Source organism: Gastrolobium bilobum, unplaced genomic scaffold, assembly GCF_033153095.1.
Source record: "Gastrolobium bilobum isolate Gb01-03AN ecotype WA unplaced genomic scaffold, APGP_CSIRO_Gbil_v1 utg5478, whole genome shotgun sequence".
NCBI classification, from domain to species: Eukaryota; Viridiplantae; Streptophyta; class Magnoliopsida; order Fabales; family Fabaceae; genus Gastrolobium; species Gastrolobium bilobum.
In genome coordinates, this window is record NW_026896298.1 from 86,024 (window position 1) to 103,926 (window position 17,903).

At 32.3% G+C, this 17,903-nt stretch overlaps 2 protein-coding genes across 2 annotated transcripts; both read right to left on the minus strand.

Moving 5' to 3' along the window:
* Positions 1–2,179: 2,179 nt before the first annotated feature.
* LOC133298728 (polygalacturonase QRT2-like) lies at positions 2,180–5,545 on the minus strand. Its single transcript, XM_061498049.1, has 9 exons — positions 5,285–5,545; positions 5,058–5,183; positions 4,774–4,953; positions 4,262–4,282; positions 3,951–4,158; positions 3,779–3,860; positions 3,564–3,672; positions 2,522–2,641; positions 2,180–2,407 (listed from the first exon to the last, which is right to left on the minus strand). The coding sequence occupies exons 1-9, from the start codon at positions 5,543–5,545 to the stop codon at positions 2,180–2,182; spliced, it is 1,335 nt and encodes a 444-aa protein (XP_061354033.1).
* A 5,230-nt stretch (positions 5,546–10,775) lies between these two features.
* Positions 10,776–17,751, minus strand: LOC133298741 (pectin acetylesterase 12-like). The gene is made up of 12 exons (XM_061498067.1): positions 17,523–17,751; positions 16,733–16,815; positions 16,435–16,564; positions 16,236–16,309; positions 13,259–13,345; positions 13,062–13,186; positions 12,909–12,969; positions 12,525–12,578; positions 12,364–12,441; positions 11,855–11,960; positions 11,540–11,685; positions 10,776–11,055 (listed from the first exon to the last, which is right to left on the minus strand). The coding sequence occupies exons 1-12, from the start codon at positions 17,713–17,715 to the stop codon at positions 10,948–10,950; spliced, it is 1,245 nt and encodes a 414-aa protein (XP_061354051.1). The 5' UTR covers positions 17,716–17,751; the 3' UTR covers positions 10,776–10,947.
* Between the last annotated feature and the right edge of the window lie 152 nt (positions 17,752–17,903).

The window sequence follows — 17,903 nt, forward strand, 5'->3', positions numbered from 1 at the left end:
AATTTTCAAAAAAAAAAAAACATTTAACTATTTATTAAGATCTTATATCTATTGCGGAAGCTAATCTAAAACTAATTTGGGAAAATGTTACCGCCGCACCTGTACAGGGACAAGTGCAAGGCTCTTTATTACATTCATAAATATAACAATAAAATCAAAAATATGTCTTATACATAAAATTTAGGATTAAAAAAAATATCTCAGTAGTTATCCTCACTGCCCACTTCTAGCCCGATCCTTTGTAACTTGATTCAAAGGAACTCTGCTCCCACGCAGGATTATTGCAGTCAAACAAACACAAAAGTTTGCAAAACTGGTAATCCAAATCCGATATACAAAAATAAATAAATAAATAAAACTCATAATAATCCAATAAACTAATATAAATCAAAAATTCAAATCAAACATCAACTTGTTATTAATTATATTAATCTTTATTCAATCCATTTAGTCCATTTAGAAAGGGCAATTATCAACTAACATATTCAGCACAACATTAATCATAATATTACATAAATGGTAACATTCACAATTCAATAACATTCATCATAATCAAATCAAATAACATTTCATTATTAATCATGTTTAAGTTCATTGTACTTAGTGGGAAGAGAACCATGGTAAACCCGGAAAACCCTGTCAGTCTACTCTGTGACCCGGGAAACCCTGCCAGTCACAAACAAACCACATTGGCCATAATCAATTCACATCTTCCTAGTATGCACACCTCTTCCCAAAGTTGCTACTAGTATCCCAGGGAACCCTGCCATACACCACTTTGGGAAGAACGGATATAATCTTTTTCACATCGGAGGCATAAAGCCCAAAAGTTGTGTTCATCACCTTGGGAGGTACCATCCCAAAGCTATCCTCCCACTATTTAATTATTTACAATCACACTCAATCATCATATCACATTTGAAAATTTCTTCTTTCAATATATCCATTACTCAAGGTCATCATAACTTCCATATTTTTTCAAGGATATAACAATTCAAATCTTCAACATTTATCATAGTAAAACCCAAATCTAATCATCGTCATTCATACAATCACATCACATCAATTATCATAATTATTCAATCATAAAAATATGAAAATTCAATCATATCCATTTATTCTCAAAATAAAAATTCTATTATTTTTCCAATAAAAATTTCCTAAATATCACATGTAATAATTCGAATTTAAGAATCGTGATATAAATAATTTCATATAAAACTAACCTAAGAACACCTAGATATTAGGATTACATATATCAAAATTCATATCAATATAACCTATGAGTCTCTAGGGATTAGAATTACCTGGTCTCCGTTTTCGCTAACTTCTAAAGGGAATAATTTGGGGCAGAGAACCCGGTTGATAATCAAAAAAATATTAAAAAAATGAATATAATTAAAATAAACTTTTTGGAGTGAGAAGAGAGTATAGTAGAGGAGAAATGTTAAAGAGTGAATTGGTTTGGTTAGGCTAGACCTCTATTTATAGTTGAAGTTTTGGGCTTGAGTATGGATTTCGTGCAATTATTTCCTTATTCTTCATTGATGTATCTGGCTCAGATATTGGCTTCATACACTATTTTATTATTAATTTCTTATGGCTCAGATTACAGCTAACTTATTTGCTAACTCAAGGCTGACTCATTATTGAGTCATCATATCTAATCAAATTACCAATCAACATTACCAATCAATCATTACCAATCGAACATTACCAATCAATCATTATTAATCAATCATTATCAATCAAATATTACCAATCAACATTAATACATAAATCATCAATTAATAAATCAATTAATCATCTAATATCTTTATATATATATATATATTATTACTACTAATTTATTATATTATTATTATTATTAATTTATTATTATTATTATTTTATTAATAAAAATATGGGGTATTACAATTAAGATTTCGTTATATTTCATCCATTACCCAACAATATGTTTATTATGCTTTGAGCATAGCTTTTATCTTTGTTATATTCCATTCATTGCAAAACTAACATTAGAAATAAAACAAAACAAAAAGATCATAGTTTATTAAAAAAAAAATTAGACTAAGCAAAACGAATATGCATGGTGCCTAGTTCTAAGTAACTAATAACAATTAAATGTTATCATAATTGAAATTTTCAAATGCCAATAAGTTCATTCTTCCTTCTTTCTTCAATTATATGGATCGCATTGAGGGAAAAGCTTTCCTCTGTTGACATATTGAACATTCACACAAGAAGCCTTGATGCCGGCACCGTCTTCTGGTGTTAAAATCACATCTTGCATGTAGACTCCTTTGCAAGGGATAGTTTCGCTGCAGTTAAATTTTATTGCTACTTCTGAGGCACTTGTTCCTCTGATGTTTTGATACCGCACGCCGCTCAATTCCACTGCAGAGTTCTATCATTCGACCAAGATAGTCTTGATTATGATCAATATCATGCAATGCTATAATAGAAAAAAAAATTCTCTCAATTAAGGACATGTAATTCGACAACATTAATTAATAATCACCTGCTTCTCCTGGCATGGAGCTCCCTGGTCACAGTAGTTTTGATCTATGATTATGGGATAAGTCACATTTCGCATCTCTATGTTCATAAATGTGATGTTTCTTGCATAACCAGAACCTCCCTGTGTTTCGGATAAAGAAAAAAATAAATAAGATAACATGAATAAAACACCTCTCATCTTTCAAAATAAATACCCTTCACATGCAACAAGTATATTAGGAAGAACCTTTTTGAATTTTGTTTTATTTTATTTCTTTAGTGCAGATTGAATTTATAAAAAAAATGAAATAAATAATAGAATATTCAGGAGGTCGGTAAGGATTAAGAGAAAGATCCATGAGCCGACTTTAAAGGAGACATGATGGTAGAGGGGGAATTTTTTTTATCAGGGAATCTCAATTTTCAAAAATATGATTTTTACATTCAGTTTACGATAATATCTGAAAATAAAAAATTTAAAAAAATTCAGTTTCCCAGGAATCTCCAAAAATCCCGCGTACCAAACAAGCACTAATGTATGGAAAAAATACTTCTTAAAGGAAACATGTTTTTTTTTTATAACTTGGAAGGTATCCCCATTTAACCCCTCCAGTCACTTTGTTCTCAGAATACGATCCGAAGGTTACCCCTCATTAAAACTGCGGGTACATTGAACTTAAAGGAAACATGCTTAGTATTAAAAGCCTTCGCATTACATTATAGAAAATGTAATATGACTTATGTGGCATTTGTGCGTAATGAATTTTCCCATTTTGATTGTCATGTTATAATAATTTGGTAAAGCCAAAAATTAAGTTGGCAACTTCAATTCTTATGCTTTTTGCAATTTATATTTATTAATGAGAATATGTTTCCAATATTTCTCATGCAATATATATAAAGAAAAAAGTGACTAAAAAAAGGAAAAAAATAAATTTCACCCATTTTTTTATACGTGCGTAAAATAAATTATCTGATGAAAAACATATTTTCCATTATAAATATAACTATTTTCAACCGTTTCGAATGATATAGTGTGTCAAATAGCAAAGTCAAACACTTACCTGCCAAGTCTTTATCCTCACTCCATTAGTCGTTCCTATTAAGGTGGACTTGTTCACAAGCACATCATAGACTTCAGCTTCTGAATTATCAACCCCTAAGCTTCCAATGCTGCACAATAATACTACATTAACATTTTTAACCAATCAATTAAAAATTGACCTAAACAAAACTGCAATTTAGAGATCGATGTTTGTGATATATATAAATCACAAACCTAATTCCATGTCCTGGTCCACAAGTAATATTCATAGCTCGAACTTGTTGGGACCCACTTACTATGGAAATACAGTCATCACCTTCAATAAAATAGTGGGAAAAAAATTAGAAATTTTAAAATTCAAGTGAATTTTTTATTTAATATTTTTTGAGTTGATCTTCATTTTTACCTGTCATGATGTCACTGTGGCTTATGGTAATGTCTTGGGTGTCCGTGACATGAATACCATCAGTGTTAGGGCTGTCCCCTGGTGCTCTAATCTCCAGATCCAAAACTCTAACATTTTTGCATCCCTGAATCCGAATATGCATTTGTTGTGCATCGTGGAACTTCAGGTTTGCCACTTTCAAGGAGTTGCATGCAACGAAAGTTACAGCCTATGCAACAAATTTTCCAAGAAAAAAAAAAGTTAGTATGAAAATAACGGTCAATATTGAAAATAATAGTTAAAGCTTTATGTTACGAAAAACATTAACTCACAGTTGGCGCATCTTTGCATGGCTGTGAAACAAGAGGAGGAGAGTAAAGAAATAACGGTCAGTATTGAAAATCACTAGAATAAAAATCAATAAAGATTTAAATATGGGATATAGTCATATATGGGTTCTTTAAAATTCAATACTTATTGCAAAATTAATAATGAGTTATCAATGGTTATTCAAATATTAATTAGATGAAGGTTATACTTATAACCGATTTTCATTTATAACATTTTATAAAAGTATCTTAATCATTGATTTCGGCCAATCAACGATTATCATTTATTGGAAATTAATAATTAATTAATAAGTTTAATTTGCGAAATAATAATCATTAATTGACAGAAATCAACGGTTAAAATATGATTATAAAAAATTATAAATAAAAATAAGTTGTAAGTAAAATCTTACTCTATTAATTATTCTCTGATTTAGTGGAGATAAATCCAACAAAACAATAATGTAAATTGGATTAGGAGTTTTAGTCATCAGAGTCAAACTTCAATAACTTACAAGGTTTTTGTTGATTTTGCAAGAGTTCAGCCACCAATTCCTGCCATTCCCATTGATAATGCCGCCTCCATCAACTATGAGATTCGTTACACCATAAAACATAATCCAATATTTGAGGCCACTTTTTCCTGTGCTTTCGTAAGCTGACATGTCAGGCCATGCAATGATTTCTCCACGAATCTAACATGAAGAAGCAGGAAACACAAAACAATTACAATGAATGACCACTAATCATCTAATTTCTCACTAAACATTGTTTTGAACATATATAGTATATATCTCACTGTAAAGGCAGTGTTTAGTTGACATGGGCCTGAAAATGTTATTAGCTTTAGATAATAAACACTTTTTTCGGGGACCACAAGAACACTCCCCGTAGAACATGCCACATTCCATGCCTTCTCAAATGCCTAAAGCACAATTACAAAAAAAGAAAAAAAATAAATAAATAAGAGATTGAGAACTGAATGGACAAAAATATCATGTTTTTCATGTTGTTGTTACGTTATACCCTGGTATCATCTCCTTCATCATTAGGTTTGGCTCCATAGTCATCAACAATAACCATTCTCTGAGACAATGCAGATAGGGTATATCGATCAGCCCAATTGGCGAGGCCAGAATGTTCATGATTTGGCGTCACCAGCCTCCCAGGCCACGTGTAACGTGGATAACTTGTTCGATAGCGTGTGTTCTCCATGTAAGAGCCAAAAGACAAGCCAAATGAGACAAACATGAAGAAAAATGAAAGAACTAAACTTTGTTGAGACATTCTCATGTTTTCAGTTTGTAGGAAAAGAACAAACTTAGCTGAATGGCAGATTTGTGTTTAATGTCAAAGGAAGACCTATATATACTAGAGGGATAGTTAGAGAGCTGGTTTTCTAGGATTTTCGTGGGGATTGGGCAGAGAAAATGGAATTCAATATGTAAGCAAAACAATCAGTAATTATTTGATTGGCATCATATATAAATAATGGATTTAGAGTTTGCACTTTTGAAGCATATAGAGTTATATCATATTTTAAGTAAGAAAAAAATATAAACAATGGAAATTATGGAAGGAGAAAGTGAGTGATTTTTTTAAAAATTTAAATTTTAAATAAAAAATATTAAGTTGTATTTTTCTTTTACTTAAAATAACATAATTATATGTCCTTTAAAATGATAAATATTTCTTTCATAAATAATAATAATTTGATTGATAAATGATAGTAATTCAGTTGACACGAGGGAACTGAGCAAGTAGGGGTGAGAGCATGTGTTTGTCTAAGCGATGAACCGATTGGAATATCTCAAAAAAAAATTAATTGATTTTAGTATACAATAAAGGGAAAAAAATCATAAATTCTATAGCAATTGTACTAAGCCCGCATAAAAGTCATAAAACAATATGTAATAAATGAGAATTTCCAAATGAAAACATAATAAATCATATGAATTCATATGAGAAACTAATACGGAAGGTACCATAATTTGGAATCAATGATTTTTCTTCTTCTTTATTCTTAATCCAAATGAGGGAAAAAATTCAAATTAATCTATTTATAGTATCAACAATCAAGAATTTTGGATGAACATTGCTTTTGCGTATTTTGTACCACAATGTGCGTATGTGGCAAAATATTTTTCTTTTTAAAGGATATAACGTTGTGTTATTTTAGATTCCAACCATTAATTTATTGCAAATTATTAATTAATTAATAAGTCTGACCCAATAAATTATAATCGTTCATTGACGAAAATCAACTGTTAGGATCTATAGGAGTGTATTGAATTGAGATTTCAAAAGATTTTAATGTGTTATTTTTAGACAAAATAATCCATTGGTATTCAATTAAGATTTTAAAGGATTGAAAAAAAGTCATGGTATTCGATTACGATTTTAAAAAACTATTTTCTAGTCCGTCCAAATTCGTTGGTATTCAATAATTGGTTTTTAAACAAAGGAAAAATAATATTATGGTATTCAAAAATTTAACGATTTTAATGAATTTTCTATTGTGTGGATTTCGTGAGATTCTTAGTGAGAAATATAAATAGGATGTCTCTCTCACAATCTCATACTAACCCCTCATATTTCTTGAGATTTATCTACTACAGTGTCTTTTTCTTCCTTTGACGGGTTGATCCGCTCGTAATCAGATTCTGCCATGGGAGCTTCGTCAAAGCTCAAAAAGAATAGATTTTTGAATGATTTTCATCACAAAACCAACAAACCAACAAGATTCTAATATAATCAATCTCAAAAATAGGCGATTTTTTAGAGCTTTTGGATAATTAAAAAATAATTTTTCAAGTTATGGGTCGCTATGGTTCTTGGGACAAAAATGTGTGATTTTTGTATTAAAAATAGGGGAAGGATATTGTAACAATCAATTAGGATTACTACCAATATTATTACCAATCAATTTAACCGTTATATCGATTATGTTGATCCAACAGTTGTATTTATTTTTATATTTATATAATTATAATTTTCATATTTAATGTAAAAGCATTAAATATGAAAAATCATAAAACGGGCAATATTGATATATATCCCCTTCCCCACACGACAAGGGTTTTTATTTATTCCAGCGGCACCAAGTGCCGTGTTGTTGATGATGTCACGGCTGCTATGTATTTTGTCAGGCTTGTCCATCGAGAGTTTCAAAGGGGATATTGGTGATGCTGATGGCAAATTTTCTGATGGCAAAAAGCTCTCTGGCTCTGAAAACGAATTGGGTAGCTTTAATTCTTTGCTGGCTAAGCCCCCACGACGAATGCCAGTGAAGGACAACGCAAATGTCAATGAGGGTCAAAACGGTGTTTTCATGGGGGGAAAAACAAAGGAGAACGATCCATTGAGGAGGAGGAGGTGTGCAGGGGATAGTTCGGAGAAAAATAGGAGCAAAAGCAAGAAAAAATATAAGGAACATTGGATTCAGGGGTTAAGTGGGTTGAGGAAGCTACTCACATTTGGCTTCACCCATAGGCCATAGACCTGGTATATTTTCTATATTATTTGCTACACTAGACTCTCTTACCACCATTATGGTCGTTTTTATATATACTTTCTAAATAATTTCGGCAAAGTCAAGTCTCCCAATAATATGTACAGTATATTTACCTTGTGGAATGTCAAATTTATTCTTCTTGAAATTTGTTGACCGTGATAAGGAGTAGGCAAAATATGCACAAGTATATGCAGTCACAAGTAATATATAACGTATTTGAGACTCCAATTATCGTTTCTACAAGGATTTTTAGCTTGACTAAAATTGATAATTGCTAAAACTTAATTCAATCTAAAAAAGAAAATAAAAATAAAATAATCACAAGACTAATCTGAAATAGCAATGACTACGTTACTATTTTATTTTTTTATTTTTCTGAATTAATTTTGGATTCAATTGTTCTAAAAGATGGAAAGTAATAAGAAATCAATTTAACAAGTGTTTTGTTTTTGTTTTTGATGTAAACAACTTTTAGAGAAAAAATGATCAAATGCTAAAACGGAGAAAAGAAAATGAGTTAGTGAAAATGTTTAGAAAAAATGGGTTGGGTTTTCGGTTCTCCTTCCCCACAATGCTCTTCCCCACAATGCTTGAAAGAATGATTTGATTAACAAGTTGCTCATCCAAAAATTCTCAGTTAATGGAACTCGCGTGTTGATTTTTAATCTCTTAAAAGTTATTTTATCCAAAATCAACCACTTACATATCTCTATGCCAAATGGGATTAGGACTCTTGTGACTCAAGTCCAATGTTACATGGAGGACTCATTCATGTCTGAAGTGAGATCCCTTGAATGATCTCTCATTCAAGTCCACGAGCTTAATGCATAATCTAAAATGAGTTATTTCTCAACAACTAATTCCTAAATAAACCTCTAACATCCAGCCAGACTGTAGAAAATTTAAACAATAAAAATAGTTTTAAACAACTGAGATAAAACATTAAAATCCAGAAAACCAAATATCATCCAAGCAATGAGGTTTGGGTATCACCTAAACCCAACCTCTAAAAGGACTAGCTCATACCCATAAGAGTTGAGCTCAAAACAGAAATGAAACAAAAGAAAAATAACAATTTAAAACTAAAATCAAATGCTATTGTAAAACTAAAAAAATAAAAATAGACTCTAAAGAAATATCAACCAAGAAGCAGGAGGAAGAAGACGACCCCCTACAGTGACGCTCTTCCTTCTTTTATATCCTCTTTTTTTGCATGTGACAGTCTCGTGACCCTTGCATCAATAGCCATATGTGTCTCTGCTCTCACACTTTGATCATCCTTTGCACAAGCATCTTCTCTTTCCACCCGCATTCTTTATCAACGAAGTGTACCTGGCTCAGGTTCACAAAACAATTGGGGTTTTCTTTTGTAAATTGTATTTTGTGAAAATAGTTTGGTTCATATCATGGATTGGGCTAGAAAATCATGGAAAATGGATTGATATGGCTGGATGCTTCAATGAGGGAAGATGAAAAAGGGGATAGGGTTTGATAGTTTTTGATTTGGGTTGAAATGAGTCACCCACGATGGTTATGCCCTTCTTCAGGTCCATTTTTTCTTCTTTTTACTCTTTTGCCCCTCTATGCATTGTTGAATTGGTCTGTTCTTGATGGGCTTCTTTCAACCTTAAGCTTTGGGCTTTTATTTAACTCAAATAAAACAATAAAAGGTCCATCAATAATTTTCACCCAAGTGTGTTAAATTATAACATTATTAGGTCAGGTCATGTTAATTCAATTAAAATTTTGTTAACCCAATGATAATTAGAGTCTCTCTTTAGAGTCTCAACAGATTTAAAGCCAAATTTAGGAGTTTTTCCTAGAGTGTTCAACTTATGATTTATTTGAATAAGCAATAAAAATGAACTAATCTCTCTAATCATGTTTTTTTTTTTTAACCCCGAAACTTTGTAATTTAGGTGAGGATCGAAACGATGTAAAGGATCGGCTCATAACGTGGACACATGCGGTAGCAACGACCGTGTTCAAACACTAAATTCCCCAACGTCTCCGTGTGTTGGGTTTTCAAGTTGAAGTTTCCTTTTTGATCGATCGCCACATTTTCTCGGTACATTAGTGTTTGAATAAGTAGCTTTTTATGAGAACAGAGTACACATCAATGTAGTAGAAGTGGGTAGGTGGGAAATTTGGATGCATATAATAAAGTCATTTTCTGGTCACTGTACTGCGATTGCTTTGTGTATTTAATAAATTGATATTTAGGTCATCACTTTCTCTGTCCCTTATTTTACCCATCAGTAGAAATTTTAGATGGAGATTTTTGCTCAGCATATAGTATAGTAAGTAGTAGTATATAGAGGGAAGTCGTCCTTATCTTCGGAGTTCAGCACTTTACAATGCATTATATTCCATTTAGTGTAATTTGCAATGTCGCTTCTGATGACGATAATATTAGAATCAACCAAAGTAAATTACAATTATAAAACAAAAGAGAAATTGTGCTTATCCATCTTATTTTTATCATCTCAATTGCACTTTAATGTATTGAAATACTAATTTAATTTAGATGCCTTTACGCGCGACTTAATTTATCACAACGTCAAATTGTCCCTAAATTACGGGAAAAATTATTTTGATTTATTAATTTTCCCTTGATAATAATAACTCATAAAATGAGGCTGACAAAAGACCCAAGTTCTTTTAACACAAGATTAAGAATCCTAATGGTAATAGCTAGCTAGTATCGGAACCCAGAATTCAGGAATGTCTTTGCAAGTGGAAGTTCTATATAGTTCTTTGTTGAATCAGGCTTCAAATTTTTGTTGTCTTTTCATATCAATCTACCATTTTCTTGCAAACAGGAGAGGTATTGATGATCTATTGAAAAAAGCCAGCAACCTTAAGGTATAGATTTGGGGTCCTCTCGAAGATTCTTTAAGGGGTTTATATGTAACATCTTCAAAAATAAAAAGCATGCAGCAGATGTACGAATTCATTTTCCGTTTTGGGACATTCTAACCAAGAGTAGATAAATGACTACTAATGAATCTTATTGACATGAATTATTATCTCTGAAAAGGAAGATAGATAATCAATAGCACCCTCAGCCAAGAATGGTCTTTCCATAACTTAATGAATGCTAAATACACAAATGGAAATTACAAGGATGAAAGTGTAAAATATCATATAACCACATGGAGATAACAAATTTTTCTCACTTAAACATCAGATTATGGCAGGTATTGTCACAGGGGTAAGCACAGTCAATAGCTTTGACAACTTCTCGATCGAAATACCAGTCTCCAACAGCAATTGCAATCGGCTGCATTATAAAAGATTATTATTTTCTTAGAACTATAAACAAAAAGGGGGAAAAGACATGAAGCTTGAGTAGTGAATATTTCATCCAAGGCATTAAAGTCACTCGTGTTGGACTAATCAAACTTAAGTGCAGTCAAACGAAAGCAAGAGTTTTTAAATGGTTCTTTCCCTTCTCCTGAGAAAGGGTTCAACTAGAAACCTTGGCTGCCCTGAAGCTTTCAGCTATACTTTCTTAAACTCCTATAGATTATAATTGGAAAGGCTTCTATTGTTCACTACATCTTGATGCTTCGTTGAAAGACCACATAGAACTGTTGTCATGCCATTTTCTAGTTTAAGAGCTTTTGTCCTAGCAGAGAGGCTTTCCAGAATGTTTTTGGGGCCTCTATAGTCTATAGCCATATAATGGGACATTACCCCTTATAATTTCTTTAGTCCATCCAATTACACTGTCTTAAGACAACGGAAACCTAAATTAAGTATACCTTGTTCCCAATAAGGGGAGAGTCATTAGCAAACCATGTCTCCTGTCTCTCAGACTGGCAATGAGCAAAACAAGAATTTATGAATAGTCCAGTTTGAGATGACATTGAGAAGTCTTTCACGTCATTTAGCAATTGATTTCTGAAGTCTGCTTCAAAGAAAAGATATGATATGTTACAATGAAATCAGATAATTGCAGATGTACATCAATAACTGTGTATGATTCACATTAGTAGAGATATAGTATATTACAAGAAAATTTCCTAAATGTACATAAATTTCTGTGCATAATCCACAATAGTAGAGATTAAGAGCACCTTGGAGGAAATGAATTTGAGATGAGCTACAATTTGCATGGTTTGATTTGCAATCACTCCAAGAGCCAAGGGGGTCAGCTGAAGGTGGGGCTAAACTGGCTTGGACCTGATAAAAACATAGTCCACGTCATAATAAAGTAGTGGTAATTTGATTGAAGCACCTATAAGAAATAACATACAGGGATCAACAAGAATGATCATGGTAATTGTTATTCCTGGTTTGAGTGCTGGACCCAGGTTTTTTAATTGGGGGTTGGTAAAAGTCTAAGTCCAAGTTTTGAGAAATGTAAAATCGAAAAAAATTTACCTTATTGTACAAAAGAAAACAGAGAAAAAAATTTTGGAAACCATTTAAGGTGAAGGGCAATTTCAGACAATAAATTAGTCAAGCTAGAGCTTATGATGTCCATGTGATAGAACTTGAGTACAAAAGTGTTTCTTGTAATTAGCATATAATCAGGTGTATCATTAACATAATACAGGAGAAGCAGTGTATTAATTCATGTTACCTGCCATGCATCATAAGCCGCATTGAGTAGAAACAATGGGGTCTCAACATGTTTGACCAAATTCTGAGGAAAGAAGCACTGAAGAAAGAAACTCCGCATGTTTAAAATTTAAATGTCTAATTTCAAGATACAAATAACATGACATCCAGAATAAGAATTACCGAAGTTGGGTCCAGTTGGTTGAGACAACTTTTTGGCAGATTTTTTTGTACTTCCTACAATTTCAAAACATCAGCAACATGACATATTTGTACAGGTTTTACTAACCTTACATCAGAGAAGTAAAAAAAAACAAAAAAGCTAATGAAAGAGTTTATCGCTAAGATTGTGTTACTCAATTTTAACAGCTTAAACTTCTAGTATGATAGGTCTTCGACATAATATCAAAGCTTCTATGCCTATGCGTCAAAATTTTGATCCTTGCTACACCCAGCATTGATAATTAAATTGAATTTTATCTAAAGATAAGCAGAACCATATAAATCTACTAATGCCATATTCCAAAAGTTTTTTATTTTTTTACTACCTAACTACATTAATACTACCTGTAACTGAACAACACCTCCAAACAGATTCCTCAGTGTGCGTCCCCCTGATACATCAATTCTACATGATTGAACAGATCATCAATTATACCTAAGTTTCTAGGTAGGTGTACAGACTACGAGAAGTCATATAAAAAAAAATACAAATCTTACGCATCAAGAAAAAACCCTGCATCACTCAAACATTTCACTTTGGAAGAATTTGGAAACAAGGTCTGGAACTCATCACAATGTATTATGGATGCCAGACCACCCGCAGAGCATCCAGAGAGAAGGGCCTGATATACATTTGTTGATTAGCATCCATGCATGTTATAGATTGAATATCAATATAAAGAGACACGGGAAACCTGGTTGGCGTTCTGCATTCCTTCGGACATTAATTCCTCTATTGCAGCTAGCCATATTTTTTGTCCTCGAAATTGAAGCTGTGCAGACTGAAAAAATGAACCAAATTCACATATCAATGGAATCATAAATTTCAAAATAAAGAATCTTACCATAACAATTAACTCACCAGCAATAAAGGATATATAAGAGTTCCTTATTCTTTAGAAAAGATAAGTCATCCACAACGGCAAAGATTCACAAAAACAAATAGCTTTGTTGATCTTGTGTTTTAAATAATTCTATGGGATATCAGAGTGTACATTGAAATTCGAAAATTTATATGTGCCACTAATGTGAGCAAATTATAGAGACGCACACCCGTGTATCCATACAACTTTGTTGATTAAGAAATGTGTTGTTCTCATTGGATACATTAGGATAAAAGCAAACATATCCACTACCCCTAAATGTGTGTGGTTCTCTTAAGCCATCCCTACCTTCATAACACATGTATTGACACAACGAATGATAGCACTAGCTGAAAGCTGCAGTGCACTAGTTCTCAAAAACTGCAGAATAATAGCTTTAAACATGAACATAACAAATGATAAAGCGCTCTAGTTCTCAAAAGCATGGAATTAAAGTTTAGTTTAGGCCAAGATTCTCTTAAGCCATCCCTACCTTCATATATGTTACAAAATTAACAATTAAATAATATTTTTATTTATTGACCTTCTCATTACCGATCTACCTGTTCGATTTAGAAAATTCTCAACCCAAGATAATACCATAGCAGGGAACCGAGTTGTAGACAACACAACTCCTCGTTCCAAGCCAAACATGAATGATGCCAAGTTGAAAGCTGAAACTCAAGAGCAACATACACGTTTGGGAGCACATGGATTTGATACCATTTGTTGAAACTCCTTTGCACATTTCCAGTTTGGCACCGAGATTATGAGATTGAACCCTTCATTTGGTTGGAAGCTAAATCAACAAGGATTCAGCAGCACCTTGCTCTACAACACGGCCAAAAGAGAACAGTGTTTTACTTTTCACCTAGGGTTAAATCCTTTTTAATTTAGCTTCCAAGCAAAGAAGATTTCAATGTCATAATCTCAACGGAAAACAGAACATGTCCAACAAAGGCAGCAATACATAGAAGGAGTTCAACTAATGATATAGACCACTCAGTCTTAGATTTCTTCTTGAATCCATATTTTGCTGGATCTGAATGAGTGTCCCCTTAAGCAGGTTAATGATTATCGATCTAGGGTTTTTGGGTTGATATGTCACTTAAGTACTTGGATAAGATGGATGTGGAGAAGAACGAGAGGCCTCAGGAGAAGGAGGAGGAACAAGAACACGACGATGACCCTTTGACATGATAAGGGGAACAAATATTACATGGGATAAGACATTATCTCTCTCTTTTCTACTTATATTTTTATATATATAATCTAATATAAATTATTCAAATTTCTTAAATTAATTTTACTGATTTTTTATAGATGAATGTTATATTTACAATTTTTTTTTTTTTTTACAACAATATGTTATGATTTTCGCCAATCAACGATTATCATTTATTGTGAATTAATAATTAATTAATGAGTTTAATTTGTAAAAATCATAACTGTTGATTGGCGGAAATTAATGGTGTTAAGATATAGCTGTAAGAGATTGTAAAAAAAAAGTTGTAAGTATAACCTTTCTCTTTTTTATATGGATTTTGTAAATGTCATCTATAGGAAAATTGATATATCATGTTACATAAACATACTTTGGTGGGGCCAACAAATATTAGAAAAAGAAATAAAGAAAAAAACATTACACGGAAAATGATCTGAGAGCACGAGGAAAAAAAAAAATCCTGTAACATGACTTTTGCTTTTCCATATATATATATGTGTGTTAGATAAGATCCTTTGATATTAGTATCAAATTTTAAGTTTGATATCTCATCTGATGACCGTTAGATCAAAAAAGATCAATGGTGTCACATGCTTACAAATCAGAGTCGTTGATTTATTTTTTATCTAACTGCTATCAGATGAGGTGTCAAATTTTAAATTTGATACTGGTGTCAAAAGATCCTATCTATCTCCATATATATATATAGAGAGGTAGGATTCTTTGACTCCGGAGTCAAATTTGAAATTTGACATCTCATCTGAGAGTCGTTAGATCAAAAAATATCAACGAATTTGATTTGTAAAAATAAATATATATATATATATAAATATATATATATATATATATATATATATATTATTTATAATACTGTATTATTTTAAATTAATAAAAATAAATAAATATGTTTTTTTGGTCCATATAGGCTTTTTAACCTGGGCTTACGTTGGCTAGGACCAAATCAAGTGGGCTGGTCCATACTAATAACTCAGCAATTATATCGCAAAAGTTTCCTACACGAGATGCAACCATGACACATAATAAATCTTTAGTGCAAATGAAGTGTATTAAGTTATTAGGATTTGTCTAATAATAAGGGATTTAGGTAGGTTGTATTAGGTTATGTGTTCAATTTTCACTTATATCCACTAACAAAAAATTCAATGCATTTGTCATTAATTTTGTAACATGTGGATAGAAAACATTACATTATCTGGTCAGAGCAACTGTCATTTAATTTTCCCTTTTTTCAAATGATATGATATTTTTTATGGTGTCACAAACTGAATGACAAATGCACAATATATCAGTTGCACTAAAGATTTATTCGATTAGGAGGATGGAATAACTTTGTGCTATATTAATTAAGAACCCTGATAGACAATATATAAAATCAATGCCACAAAATAAAGAGTTAGGTTTTTTCGTGGCCATAAGTTTGTGGTACTAGCTTTACTATTAGAAATTATAATGATTTTACCATGTAGCTTCATTGATTGGATGCATGTGCAATAACTCAGCTGTTAATAGCAATTATATAGGTAAAAGCATAAATAATATATGTGCTCTGATACTCTCACTGACCTCATTTTGACTATCTCCGCTGAAAGAAGCCCCATCACAGTACCGTAATTTGACTCTGTTCCAGTTAAAGAAATCTGCTCATGGAAGATTATGTCCACAAAAAATGACAAAACACATACTTGAGTATAGATATGTTGTAGCTTCCAGAAGGGCAGAGTTAACAAATGCATCCATGTGTGTGTAGGGTGAAGAGAAAAACCAGGGTTTTCTTCAGCTTTATTGCTCAATATTCCCGTGAATGGTATTTGACTTTCCATGTATTTTGAGGAACCACGACGAGTACTTCTTCTATAGACACAGTTTCTGACGGTATTACACCATCCTCCTCCCTATAGGTATTCAAAAAGTATCAATAAATAGCATGACTAAAAGTTATCATAACTTAATATAGGCCAATGAAAGGCTAGAACAATTGGCAAATTTTTAGAAACTATTAAACCTTGAAAGTATTGTTAATGAGACTCATCATGAAGACACTTGGACATTATTTTACATACCTCCAGATGAATAAGCCAACTATTTGCACCAGATCCAAATCCACGATCCAAATGGTAACCAGGCAATGTTCCATCCAAACACACTGCATTATAGGACAAAATTACAAAACTAAATTCCCAGATTTGAAATCAAGCAACAAATTTATGCATTTGAGACAATTTTTACTCTTTAACAAAATAGGTTCTGTTATCAATTTTATAGAACTCAACCAACGCAAACAAGCATTCACACAATGATGTATATCCTATGAGTATTATGTTATTTAAAAAGCATACTAGCTCCATTCAAATATGAGGCATATTCAGTCAGGAATCAATCAAAACAATATTCACTGCAGGAGAGACAAACAAGGTATGTATGCGTGGAGCTATCATAAGCAGAATGAGACAAAGAGGTAACAGGTTAATCTCCTTCTTGAGTTCCCCCACTATGGTATCCCATAGATTAGAATTATGATTGGGAAGTAACTAACGGCTAATGATAAAAGAATAATGCAAACTAGAGAGAAAGGTTAATTAAAGGATGAAGCTCTCAAATGTTGTGCATACTATTTTAAAGAAGAAACAAGAAATGGGTAATTAGCTACAAAATGTGGCATTTCATGCAATAGCTCAAAGAGTATATATTATATGTTAGACTCTCATATAAGGAAAGTAATCCACTTAATTGATGCTTAAAAAGAAGCCTAGATTGCGATGTGAAAGAAGCCTAGAATGTAGTTTTCAGAAAGAGGCACATCACATAAAAGAAGCCATTGACAAATAATTTAACTGGGAGAGAGAAAGAGACCAGCTCCTTTAGAATCAGCTCCTTCAATAAGAGTGAGGTTGACCATAAAAGGTTGCGGTGAGGAATAAGCCTTTTCTGAGACGGCACCGTTTTCTAAGAAAGAAAGCACAGACAGTGTCTCAGATCCAGAGGAGATGACCCCATAAACTAAGCATGCAAATTCAATGGCCACCAAAATCAGCTTCATTGTCATGTTTGCAATAATCAGCTTCCACTCTCCACAGCTACAACTACTCTACTGATTTTCTCTTTCTCTGTTGCCTTGTCTTCGCGTATTGATATGCTTTAAATAAGGTCCATTGATCGTTTCTCTTCTCCTCTGGAGGAAACGAAGCCTATCTTACTGCTAAAAGCATAAGATGAGAAACATATACAGATACA

What these genes read in the sequence shown, in the direction of transcription:
- LOC133298741 (XM_061498067.1), bottom strand. Translation starts at nt 17,715, where the DNA reads ATGACAATGAAGCTGATTTTGGTGGCCATTGAATTTGCATGCTTAGTT. An exon ending in GAGGTGTTGTTCAGTTACAG is followed by an intron (nt 12,579 to 12,908) that starts GTAGTATTAATG and finishes TTGAAATTGTAG; the next exon opens with GAAGTACAAAAAAATCTGCC. An exon ending in CTCCCCTTATTGGGAACAAG is followed by an intron (nt 11,056 to 11,539) that starts GTATACTTAATT and finishes TTTATAATGCAG; the next exon opens with CCGATTGCAATTGCTGTTGG.
- LOC133298728 (XM_061498049.1), bottom strand. Translation starts at nt 5,545, where the DNA reads ATGTCTCAACAAAGTTTAGTTCTTTCATTTTTCTTCATGTTTGTCTCA. An exon ending in ATGAAGGAGATGATACCAGG is followed by an intron (nt 5,184 to 5,284) that starts GTATAACGTAAC and finishes ATTGTGCTTTAG; the next exon opens with GCATTTGAGAAGGCATGGAA. An exon ending in CCACAGTGACATCATGACAG is followed by an intron (nt 3,861 to 3,950) that starts GTAAAAATGAAG and finishes ATTTTATTGAAG; the next exon opens with GTGATGACTGTATTTCCATA.